The sequence below is a fragment of the Hippopotamus amphibius genome, chromosome 7 (assembly GCF_030028045.1).
Source record: "Hippopotamus amphibius kiboko isolate mHipAmp2 chromosome 7, mHipAmp2.hap2, whole genome shotgun sequence".
In the NCBI taxonomy this organism is placed as follows: Eukaryota; Metazoa; Chordata; class Mammalia; order Artiodactyla; family Hippopotamidae; genus Hippopotamus; species Hippopotamus amphibius.
This window is the reverse complement of record NC_080192.1, coordinates 9104534-9116797: the sequence shown is the minus strand read 5'-3', so window position 1 is coordinate 9116797 and position 12264 is coordinate 9104534. Positions and strand designations below refer to the sequence as shown.

The 12264-nt window shown below is 46.7% G+C and overlaps 1 protein-coding gene across 9 annotated transcripts in view; it reads left to right on the top strand.

The window, feature by feature from the left end:
* Window positions 1-508: 508 nt before the first annotated feature.
* The window catches only part of MGAT3 (beta-1,4-mannosyl-glycoprotein 4-beta-N-acetylglucosaminyltransferase), a 48981-nt gene continuing 37225 nt past the window's right edge, over window positions 509-12264 (top strand). For 3 of the 9 annotated variants that reach the window (XM_057740584.1, XM_057740582.1, XM_057740574.1), the window contains exon 1: window positions 509-1029. Coding sequence is in view for 1 of the 9 variants with exons in the window: in XM_057740574.1 (XP_057596557.1) it covers window positions 919-1029 (111 nt within the window). In the remaining 8 variants the exon portion in view is untranslated. Of the gene's footprint in view, window positions 1030-12067; window positions 12090-12264 lie in introns of those variants that run through there. The other 6 variants (XM_057740594.1, XM_057740585.1, XM_057740581.1 and 3 more) reach the window with 6 other exon arrangements.

The following is a 12264-nucleotide window of genomic DNA, read 5'->3' as shown; positions in this document are numbered from 1 at the left end:
CATCGGCGATCTTCACAGACACGCAGACCTGTGCAGACGCGGTAACAGGCCCGATGCTATGCGCGCACCACAATACAAGATCAGGCCTCTGCACATGGTCACAAATGCGTGTACACACCATCACAGCCGCCCAGGGCCAGGTCCGCACACAATACAAAACCTAGCGGCCTCTCCGCACACCGCCAGAGATGTGTGCACACCATTACGCTCCAGGTACATACAGGCACCGCGGCCGGGACCCTCGCCCAGGCACACACGGGAACAGCCCCTGGTGCAGGCCACAGGGACACACGCATCCACGCGCACACAGAACCGGACACGCAGACGCACGCATATGCCAGGCACACACATTCTCTGACCCGCTCCGCCTCCCACCGCGCACACACACACAACCGCACAGGACGCACCCGGCCGTGGGCCGGCGCACGCACGGTCACAGAGAGGGGCGCGCGCGCCCGGGCGCGCGCACACACACAGACACACACACAGCCCCACACACACGCATTTGATCGCACGCGCGGGAGGCGCGGAGCGGCTGCGGCCCGAGACTGCGGTCCGAGGAGCCCCCGGCCCGGCGCGGCGAGCAGAGCCCGGCTGGCGGCGGAGGGGAGGGGGCGCCGGTGGGGGCGGGGCGGGGGCCGGAGCCGCCGGAGCCGCCCGAGCCCGGAGGGAGCGGCACCTCTGCGCGCAGCGCTCGGGCCTCGCCTCCGCACCCCCTGCGCGCCTCCCGTTCAGCCCTCCCCCGCGCCGGTCCGCTCCCCGGGCCCCCGACGCGGCCCTGGGGTGCAGGCAGGCGGCCGCGCCGGGCCCGCGGGACGGGGTGGAGGTGGGGTCGGGGGGCGGGGATCCGGGCCGGGCCGGGGCCGCGCCGCCTGCGATGCCGGGCGCCCGCCGCAGCCGCCGCCGCCGGAGCCCGGGATGGGGCGAGAGGTTGCGACGGACGCCAGCATCTCCCCGCCGGGGGCCCCGGGGGCCGCGGAGCCGCCGCCGCCGCTGCTGCCGCCTCTGCTGAGACCCGGCGGGCGATGGGTGAGTTGACCCTGGCGTCCTGGGGGCCCGCGCCGCAGCCCCTCCATCCCTGCACTCCCAGCCCTCAGCCTCCATCTCCGCGCCTCCTCCTCCGCGCTCGCTGCGCCCCCCGTCACAGCTCCCACAGCCCCCCTCCCTGAGCGTGACCTTTGGGGGCGGAGGCAGGAGCACTAGGCTGGGGGGCTGCGGTGGGGGGCCGGGTGGGGGGCGGATGTAGGGGCGGCTGCTCAGCTCTGGCGCCCCCTCCCCCAACGCGGCTGCTCCGCGGAGCTTTCCGTGGCCCCGGAGGGCAAAGCCTCATCCCCTCGCCGCCCCCCCACCCCGGGCCTGGGCGGGGGGCGTCCCCGAGGAGTGGGGGTTGAGCCAGGCTTTGTGCGCTGCGCCCCCGACAGACCTCCCGCGCGGCGCGGGGCTGGGGAGGGAGGCCTCCGCGCCCGCCTTCCCCCACCCCCCGACCCCAGGCTGCGGCGGCGGCGGCGGCGGCGGGGGCCCAGGCGCGGCTGGGATGCTGGGCGGGTGCGCAGGCCGGGACCAGGCAGAGGGGAGCGGGGAAAGAACCCCAACCCGTTCTGGTGGGGGGGGGCCTCCGGCTCTTTCCACTGCACTGCCCAGGGCGGGGGAGGGAACCTGGCTGGGGGAGGGCGCTATAAATATCTGCAAATAGTGAGTTCTGGAACCGGGGGTGGGGAGGGGAGTGCACCTGGGTTGTATGGGGGGGGGGGGTGCCTGAGCTGGGGTGCCATAGAGGCAGAGATAGGTCTCAGCCAGCCCTGGTGACCTGAGGTCGGGTGACTCTCCAGGCTCTAGAAGACTTTCTAGAAGGGGAGTGGGCAGGAACACGACCCCAGTGAGGCCTCTCCTCGGTCCCCCGGCGCTGGCACTCTCTCCACCCCAGAGCACTCCTCTTCACTCCTGGGCCACCAGGCCAGATCTGCCCTGATGGGGGAGTTGTGGGCACTGTCGTGTCACCTCCCGGGCAGTTACTAAAAATCCAGGCGATGGGCCAAGCCTGGGAATGGAAGGAAGAGCGAGAGAGTGCCTCCCCACCCCCTGCCTGGAGGAGCTGGCAGTTCTGTGGGTTATCAACGCTTCTGCGTGCTAAAGAGATAGGCACGGTCCTAGGAAAGTTTGAAAAAGGGGCTGCCAGCCCAAGGGGGAGAGGGAACTTGCTGGAAGCCGTAGGAGGAAGCTGGAAGGGTTTGCCTGGTAGAGAAAGTGGGAAGGATGTTCTGGGCAACGGATGGCTCGAGCAAAGGCTCAGAGACGGGAGTATGTGCTGAGAGATGGAGGTGGGGGATGGTCAAGCACTGGCAGGGCCAAAATGAGAAGGCAGATGAAGAGAAGGGAGCCAAAGCAGGAGGGAAGGAGGGCCAGGTGGAGGCGAGGTGGTGGGCCACACCAGGGAGCCGGCAAGAGGAAGCACAGCGAGGGGCTGACTTGGCTGGATGGCCCAGTCTTTATTTTTTTAATGCATCCATATCTTTATAATTAAAATATGTTCTTGTAGCTAGCATATAGTTGGTTCTTACCTTTTTTTACGGTTTTTTTAAGAACTTTTATTGAGATACAATTGACATACAATAAACTGCATATAAAGTGTACAATTTGAAATTTTTTTCTTATTAGTAATGTATATATGGCAGTCCCAGTCTCCGAATTCATCCCACCCCCCCACCCCTGCTTTCTCCACTTGGTGTCCCTATGTTTGTTCTCTACGTCTGTGTCTCTATTTCTGCCTTGCAAACCAGTTGATTTGTACCATTTGTCTGTATTCCGCATATATATGTTAATATACATTTGTTTTTCTCTTTCTGACTCACTTCACTCTGTATAACAGTCTCTAGGTCCATCCATGTCTCTACAAATGTCCTAATTTCATTCCCTTTTACGGCTGAATAATATTCCATTGTACGTGTGTACCACATCTTCTTTATCCATTCATCTGTTGATGGACATTTAGTTTGCTTCCTTGAGCTGGTTATTGTAAATAGGACTGCAGTGAACATTGGGGTGCATGTGTCTTTTTGAATTATGGTGTCCTCTGGGTATATGTACAGTAGTGATATTGCTGAGTCATTTGGTGACTCTATTTTTAGTTTTTTTGAGGAACCTCCATACTGTTCTTCATAGTGGCTGCACGAATTTACATTCCCACCAGCTGTGTAGGAGGGCTCCCTTTTCTCCACACCCTCTCCAGTATTTACTGTTGATGCCCATTCTAACCGTTGTGAGGTGATACCTCATTGTAGTTTTGATTTGCATTTCTCTAATAATTAGTGATGTTGAGCGGCTTTTCATGTGCCTCTTGGCCAGGGATGGCCCAGTCTTGATCTCAGGTGGTCTCGGCCCACAGCGGCTTTGAAGCAAGGTTTCAGTTCCCAGTCAGTGATTTGAGCTCGGATCACAGGGGTGAGAGCACTGAATCCTAGCCACTAGACCAATGGTCAGTGACAAGGCCCTGGCCCTACGGTTTTGCAAAATGAGTTCCCACAAAGACTTGCAGTGAAACAAGTAAAGTATTTATTACGCAAACAAGAGCAGGCTATGTGTGGATAGACACACAGGAGAGAGTCGCACCCTCGTGGCAGTTTGAATCACTTATATGGGGCATTTCTTCCGTGTTTCCTTTGACCAATCATTTTGATTTGCATGGTTCAGAGTCCATATTTGGTGTATCTCAGGATTTTCCCACGGGTGTGTGTGCGTCTTTTAGCCAAGATGGGTTCCACTGAAGAGGCCTACGGGTAGGTTTGGCCACTTGGCATCACTCCCCTTTTGACCTCCAAGGAGGCTTTCCTTGCACCTGTGGTTGGGGGAGGTGTCCTGACTTCTAGAATGAGGATTATGTGGTCTCTTATCTTCTACCTGGGTAGGGCCCAGCCTCCTCTCCGGATTTTCCTATTATTCCTGTCTCAGAGGATCGGTCCACAGAGAATGAACTCAGACCGTTTGCCCTGGGGGCCCATCTGTCTCCTGCCTCAAGTTCCCCGAGAAACGTAGATCCCCCAAAAATCTTTGTTGGGAAGATGAAGGGCAAAGGTCTGTCTTCTGTAGCTTCTTTAAGCTGGCAAGGGGCTCGTAGACCCTACCTAGTTGGGGTCACGGAGCTCTAGCCCTGTCTCATTGAGGGACCCCAAGGGACTTCTATTGTTATTTTGGCAGGACCTGCTGTGGGGAGTGGCTGGAGTCCCTGCATAAACCATTGTCCTGTGACATCCTAGGGAAAGCAGACGACATAATTAGATTAGAGAAGCAGGGGGCTAAAGACTATTATAATCAGAGACTCAAGCAAGGGTAGGAATCTGGTTATACAAGGTTGGCATATTTTTGTTAATCTCAGGCTTAAAATTTAGTGTATATCTGTTTCTGAAATGGAAGGTCTGAACCTGTTGGTCCCAGGCCTTCTTCTTAGACTGAAAGGTCTTAGTTGCAAATTTGCAACAGTATGGAAGACAACAGAGCACTAGGCAAAATATAATGTAAATCAGCATGGCTGAAACGAGGAGGGTTATAAGAAAATGGAAAAGAGAAAAACAAATATCATACATTAGTGCATATATGTGGAATATAGAAAAATGGTACACGTCGACCGGTTTGCAAGGCAGAAATAAAGACACAGATGTAGAGAACAAATATATGGACACCAAGTGGGGAAAGCGGGGGTGGGGGTGGGGGATGAATTGGGAGATTGGGATATATGCAGTTTATTGTATGTCAGTTGTATCTCAATAAAAGTTCTTAAAGAAAAAAAATGGAGAGACATACCGTGTTCATTAATTGAAAGACTCAACATAGTAAAGATGTGAATTCTCCCCACATTGACATACAGATTTAACACAATTCCTGTAAACACTTCAGCAAGATTTTTATAGCTATAGACAAGATCATGGGATGAATTGGGAGATTGGGATTGCCATATATACATTACTAATAAAAAATATCAAATTGTACACTAAATACATGCAGTTTTTTGTATGTCAGTTATATCTCAATAAAAGTTCTTAAAAAAAAAAAAAGAAAATGGAAACCTCCTGTCAGAAAGCTTTTGATACATTTTGGGATCCAGGAGAACAAGTTAGAAAACCAGTTTTCAATTTCCCCACCCATAGTGAATAGCAAGGACTTGTGGTTAATTGTCTGCTGAAGCCAGGTGGCCTGTTGTCGAATTTTTTCAATGTGGGTCTCTACCTGGGAAGAGGTATTAATGTATGTGCAGCAAGAAGTTTTGGCAATTGGACATATTCCTCCTTGTTCTGCCAACAGATAATCCAGGGCCAGACGGTTGTCGAGTACCACTTTGGCCAGCGAATCTAGAGGCTTCTGTAGATTAGTAAGAGAGTTAGCAGTACTGTTAGCTATGGCAGTGAGAGTATGAGACAAATTTCAAAGGACATGTTGGTGGTCCAGCTACTCCCCAGCATGGTAACAGGGTGTATCCAAAGAAATCGGCGTCTCCGTCTGGGATACCATCAGGTAAATCTCGAGTTGATTGAGTAAATAGTTTTAATGAACTCGCCCGGCGTTTGGATTCACTTAAGGAGTGGATTGAGAAAGGGATAATCAAGGTTCCCAGCACACACTGTGTCGACATGGAGTTATTGCGTAGGCAATTCGTGGCCCACGGTTTCCTATCTATCCTGGGGGGACACAATAAACTAACTTGCCCAAGGTTTTAAAACCTAGCCATCCAATTCTGTTGTTATGGAAATGTTCTCCGACCATATACCCAATGCATTCTATCCATGTCCATCCTGATACCTTTTCCTTTAATGTGGCTCCTTCTTCCTTTGAGTAGTGAGTTTGGGTTTGAGCACAAACAGATAACTGGAGTATTGGCTTAGGAGGGACCATTATAAAGCGCTGGGATGCTCTAATGCCAATTCTTCATCCTGCCAGTTTGACTTTGTCGACTTAAAAAAAAATTGCACAGCGTAAGAGTTGCGAGTTGCATTTATTTGGGGCAAAATGAGGACTGCATCCTGGGAGGCAGCATCCCAGGTAGCTCTGAGAAACTGTTCCAAAGAGGCAAAGGGGAAGATTAGTATATATGTATTCTTGGTAAAGGAGGAGTACATGTAATCAAGTACATTTTTTTGGAGGGGGTTTCTGCTAGTCACAAGGAGCAGACATCACCACGTAGGGATTTAGTGCTTTTCTAGATATGAGGAGATGCAAGGGTTGGGCTCATAAAATCAGGTCCTGAAAATATCTAAGTACCTGAAGACTTGTTCTGCCCATTTTCCAAAGCCCAGAGTGCCTCCTCTCCACCCTGAATTCCCTTCAGGGGGTGTTGAAGGTCAGCAGCTAACAGCAGCACAAAGTGATTTAATTCCTGTACAGGCAGATGGCAAGTTCCAATTTACAGTTGACAGGGCCCCCTCATGGTCATAAAATTCGACCATGCTTTGGGAGGCATTTCATGACCATTTCATCCCACGGTGCTAGGAAGGCTCACTCCTAGGTCTGGTGAAGATTTTGCCGATAGACCACTCAGGGTGCCAGTACTGGGCTAGGTCTCTGTAACAAAAGTCAAAGTTCTCTGGAGCACCTGTATTCCTAAGCTGTTATGGTCCCGGAAAAATTCCCTCTTGTTGCATCTTCCCATATCCAGAGTTACACTCTTGCGATCATTGGTCACACACAGAACTATATATTTGATCAACCGCTTCAAGTAGCCTAGTCATCATTATTTTTGTTGGCGGTTCAGTCACACATTTGGTAATACAAGAAACAATAATTTTGTGAAACAAGCAAAATACAATATAGCTAATAACATTAATAGTGTTATAAGTAAATATTTAAACCAAGAGCTTCCCAGGCCAAACCAGCTTTTGAAGGGCTCAAGACTTGGGAATGGGTCGCTTAAGGCAGAAATCTGATTTTTCATATGCTTCATTAAATGTGTTACATTGGAAGATTCATCAAGTATGAAAACACAGCATTCAGTTTGAATTACGGCACAGGTGCCTCCCTGAGATGCTGTAAGGATGTCGGGGGCCATGCGGTTTTGTAGCACCACTTTTCTCTTCATAGAGACCTCAGAATTCAATAGGCTGATAGCCCGGTTACCATCATTTAAGGCCTGTTGAGTGAATTTTGTTAAGGCTTCGGTTCAACATGGCTAGATATGGCAAAAATAGCTAGTGGTCATACCAGCAGAATACAGATCTCTTGACCCACCAGCTCGTGCCAGTGGTCTCTATAATTTGTTACATATATGATGACCTTGAGTCCATGGGAATCCTAGGGTACATCTTACTACCATCCCAGTGGAAGCCAAGGCCATAAATTAGTACCACAAATCCAATGAGTTACATTAGGTGCAACCCAGTGAATCTCTGGTCATCTTACTCAGTTCCACACCAATCACTGTCTCTACGGGTAGGCATTGTTCATAAGGCACCCAGCCTAATTTCCTGATGTTATGGGGCTGATCATCCTTAGTATGATTTAATCGTTCCCAACATAGAGATGTTTTTAAACTTAAATGACATAGCCGGGCGTTAACCACATAAATCCATCCCATAATTGTGGGAAGTTTCCCTTTAATAGACAAGAGGTAACAGTTTTTGTTTGAGACTTAGCTGTCATTCTGATTGAGCCTGAATGACCTTAAAAGAAAATTTGAATTTATGGCCAGGGTCACAGCAGGGGTTTTGTTTTTTGTTTTTAAATTTTTAAAATTTATTTATCAGCTGCATTGGGTCTTCCCTGCTGCACGCTGGCCCTCTGTAGTTGCAGAGAGCAGGGGCCACTCTTCATTTCAGTGCGCAGGCCTCTCACTGCGGTGGCTTCTCTTGTTGTGGAGCACAGGTTCCAGGCGCCCAGGCTTCAGCAGCTGCGGTGCATTGGCTCAATAGTTGTGGCTTGAGGACTCCAGAGCACAGGCTCAGTAGTTGTGGCTCATGGGCCCAGTTGCTCCGAGGCATGTGGGATCCTCCTGGATCAGGGGTCGAACCCGTGTCCCCTGCATTGGCAGGCGGGTTCCCAACCACTGCACCACCAGGGAAGCCCCAGAGCAGGTATTATTATTTGGCCAGGCAGGGGATCCCCCGAACAGAACTATAATTTTTTTCTCATTCTCTAGAGTAAATTTCCTAAGGGCCATCCAATTAGAGCCTTGGAGGGGAGAAATCCACCAAGGCAACCCAAAAGTACTAGCCATAGGTAATTGGCTGCAAACCCAACAATTGGATTGATTTTCAAAATTAGCATAGGATTGTGCCCATGATAGAAAAACATTTGAAAGGTCCAGGAAGTCAAGAAAATATAAATGCTCATACGAGTCAGGTCCAGCATCTTGGGCTAGCTGTCTACTTCTGATGTCGGCTTCTTCTCGTCATAGTGTGAGTGTAGTTTCTCCTCTGATAAGTGTCCTTCTATTTAGGTTGGAGATTGTCCTTTAAATTATGTCCTTTTTAGTATCTATAATCCCCTGGTTGCAGGTTGTGGGGCATCTGATTTTCATTCAAAGATAGATCACCGAGATAATCTTCAGAAACAAACATATAGCGTAACAGCAAGGAACTACCCAGGGAGTGAATCTTAGTAAATACAGACCTCCATCAGCAAAACTGGCACTTAATATTCATTGAAACAATATTTTTCTCTCTAAAATTACCCTCATTTTAACCAAATAGAACCACATTAAGACTAATTTGTTTGCAAAATAAGTCTGGTCTCAAAAGAAACTTGGCCTGATAATTTATGTAACTATAATTGATCATATAGGCTTTTTGCTTTGTTGAAACTTTTATAAGGAGTCTCAGACTGGACTTTTTTTTTAAATTAATTTATTTATTTACTCATTTATTTATTGGCTGTGATAGGTCTTCCTTATTGCAGGCGGGCTTTCTCTAGTTGCAGAGAACAGGGGCTACTCTTCAGTTGCGGTGCGCAGGCCTTTCAGTGCAGTGTCTTCTCTTGTTGCAGAGCACGGGCTCTAGAGCACAGGCTCAGTAGTTGTGGCACACGGACTTAGTTGCTTCACGGCATGTGGAATCTTCTCGGACCAGGGCTTGAACCTGTGTCCCCTGAATTCGCAGGCGGATTCTTAACCACTGCGCCACCAGGGAAGTCTTCAGACTGGACTTTTAAAAGACCTCTCAGGGCTAGGAAAGCCACGCCAAGGGCTTGGGCTTATCACAGATTTCTGCCTAACAGATGTAGGTGAATTCTTCCTTTTTCAAATACCTTGAGTTTTTTGTACCTGTTAGTGATGTAGCCTTCCTAATTTATCTGATAAAGCTGCTGGGAACCTAAGAGTTTCCAATGTCTGGAGGGAACAGATAGAAAAGATAAATGTTTCAATCCTGCTTTACAAAGGTATAATTTACCAAGTTACTGTAAATCGTAATTAGTTTGAAGGGAACGTTTTCCTTACACCTGGAAAACACAAATTTAAACCAGTAATTTTCAGATAGAAGCCATAAAATTTATAACCATATTCACCAGTTTACTCAGTCCTATGTGACTAATCCTTTTTGTTAACACCTTATGAAGCCATCAGGTTTCTCATTAGGATTCTTCAATTTCTTACCCAGTTCAGCATTATGGTCTGCAAGTCAGAAACTTGTATTTATCCAAAGACCTTTTTATAAATCTTCTTGAAGAGGAAGCATTTTTGCAAAGGCACCAGAATAAAACCATAACTGTCTGTAATGACATAAGGCTTAAGAAGGCATGTTTGAAATCAGATTGCAATGTCAATCGACAAATTTAGTTACTGTTGTGACATACAGCACTTTAAGATAACTAGAGTTATGACTGATAGCATTTTACCAGGACATATCAGAATTTTAGCAACTCCATATAATTTCTGGAATATCGATATTAATAACAATTACCATGCACTAAAATCTAAGAGTTATTATTCATTTGACAATACTTCCCATGTAACTTAATGTACCAAATGAACCTAGTTTATATCTCTCTTTGGGATGTTTCAGGGGTCCTTTGAAGCATCCCAAAGTTAGCCAGAGGTCAAAAGGACTCCATCAGAATTTGTTTTAGGAAGTTTTGTCAAAAAAAATACCAAAAAGAGTATTTTGGTCAGATAGACTCACAGGTCACTGTGAAACAATAGTTATTCACTTAGCCAAAGTGAAACAGGAGGGAAAGGGGCAGGGCACAACCTTGGAAAGAATGACATATCCTGAGGAAATAACATAAACTGATTAGACCCAAATGGGTCCAAGGTGGTGGACAAGTCAACTTCTAGGTGCCATGACAGTTCCAAGGCTGACCTTGAGGATCCAAAAGTGGGCAGTGGCCCAATTCTGGAATGCTCCGCCCGCTCATTAGCCTGTGAAACTACCCACCCTTACAAAAACTGACAACCGCCATACCCTGGTGCCTTTCTCACCTTCTGAGATGGGCCCCACTCTGTCTGCAGTGTGTTTCTCTCTAAGTCTCTGAATAAACTTCTTGCCTATCACTTTGTCTCTCACTGAATTCTTTCTGTGAGGAGACATCCAGAACCTGAGCTTCATTAAGTCCTGAAACCAGGTGTGTGATCGCAGTTGGAAGATCTTGGGTTTTGGCTGGGTTCAAGTCCCAATCAGGGTTTTGGCCGAGTGTGAGTCCCAGCCTCGTGGGTTTGAGTCCCAATCTGAGGGGCACGGTTTCAAAAGTAACAATAAAAGATTTCAAAGGCAAATACAGAACAGATCACTTAAAAGGTAAGGAAACTTAAAATCTGTTATCAAAAGGCAGTTCCACATTTTAAGAAAACTTGTCCTCTTAACAGAGAGAAAAGCCAAATTCAAGTTTTGCACCAGCTTACTTTTAAAATTAATTTACTCAACTAGATTTACCTAAACTTAGTCAATCCTGATCATGCACAAAACACTCTTCTCAGGGTCCACTTTCCACAAAACCTTTTTATCACTTTCTCTATCATTACTTTAATTCCCATTCAGAAACAGCCACCTGTGAGTCAGACTTACCTACTCCCTTTTTCCCTTAATAAAATGTAATTCCATTCTTCAGGCCTTCTTTACTGAAAACACACATCCTACTTTCCTTAAGCAACCATGAACTGTCCTTTTTGATAGCATTCTGTAGATGGGTGAACATAAGTATCAGGGATATTTTCTAAAAATGTTTGCTTCTTTTAGAGAATATACCCTTTTGTTTCTCTGTAAAAGGAAGCCAGTGTTCAGTAATTAATGTTTCAATATCTTATTTTATTTGGGAATGACCTAGCTGGTCAATAAGGTTTCATCATTTAATTTAGTGCCGCTTTCGAATTTCAAGTTACCAGAATCTAGAGAGACTATTTTAGGTAGATATTCCTAAAGCATAAGTATTCTTCTTAATAGAGTTTATCTAAAGGCTCTTATCTCATTTACATTTCTTTCCTTACAAGATTTTTCATATCAATTTACTTTCCTTGCGGACAAATTTGTAACAGATATAACAAGATTTTATTTAGCTTATATTACACCTAGGCACAATAAAAATATATATAAAAATTATACTTAATGTTGATGACTCTAAAACATGTCTATATTAATCAAACCAACAAGCTTAAGTCACATTCAATACCAGATATCAGTTTAGTACTGAATTTTCCAGATGTCATGAACCTGAAATTCATTCTGGCCAGATTATTTTCTATTTCTGAGTATTTATATAAGTACTTAATTAATTTTTTTAAAGCCAGTTAGAGCTCTTTTATGAATTCCTTTTTGGCAGTACCATACACCTACAGCAAACATAAATACATATGAACACACAAACAAACACAGAGGCCTCATAGTTCCCATTCCAAAATTTCAGCACTGAGTCAGGTACAATATAAAAGCCATCAGTTACAAGGGGTTGGATTCAAATTGGCTTCTAGCAGAAGAAACAAATCGAGGTCACCTATCTAGAGGTCACCTATCTAGATGGCTAAACCCTTTTACTACTGTTTACAGAAAAGACGCAAGATTTCTATTTATCCTTGGCAAGTCAAGCTCTAAATTATTTTACCCTGTTTTTTTTTTTAATTGTACTAAAAGATGGCAGAGATAAGGGTTCCAGCAACGACCAGCTAGGACATTTGCATCTCAAAGGTACGAGCAAGTTCCTCCTAAGATGACTTTGTTTCCCCTTTGTTTAATACTTAAGATGTAAAATACTTCTTACATCTTAAGATAAATAGGGAAGGTTTTGGGAGTGGTAAAAGAATTAGTGGGCTTTGGATTATTTTTGGAGCCACAATTAAATCAACAAACAAACATTAATATC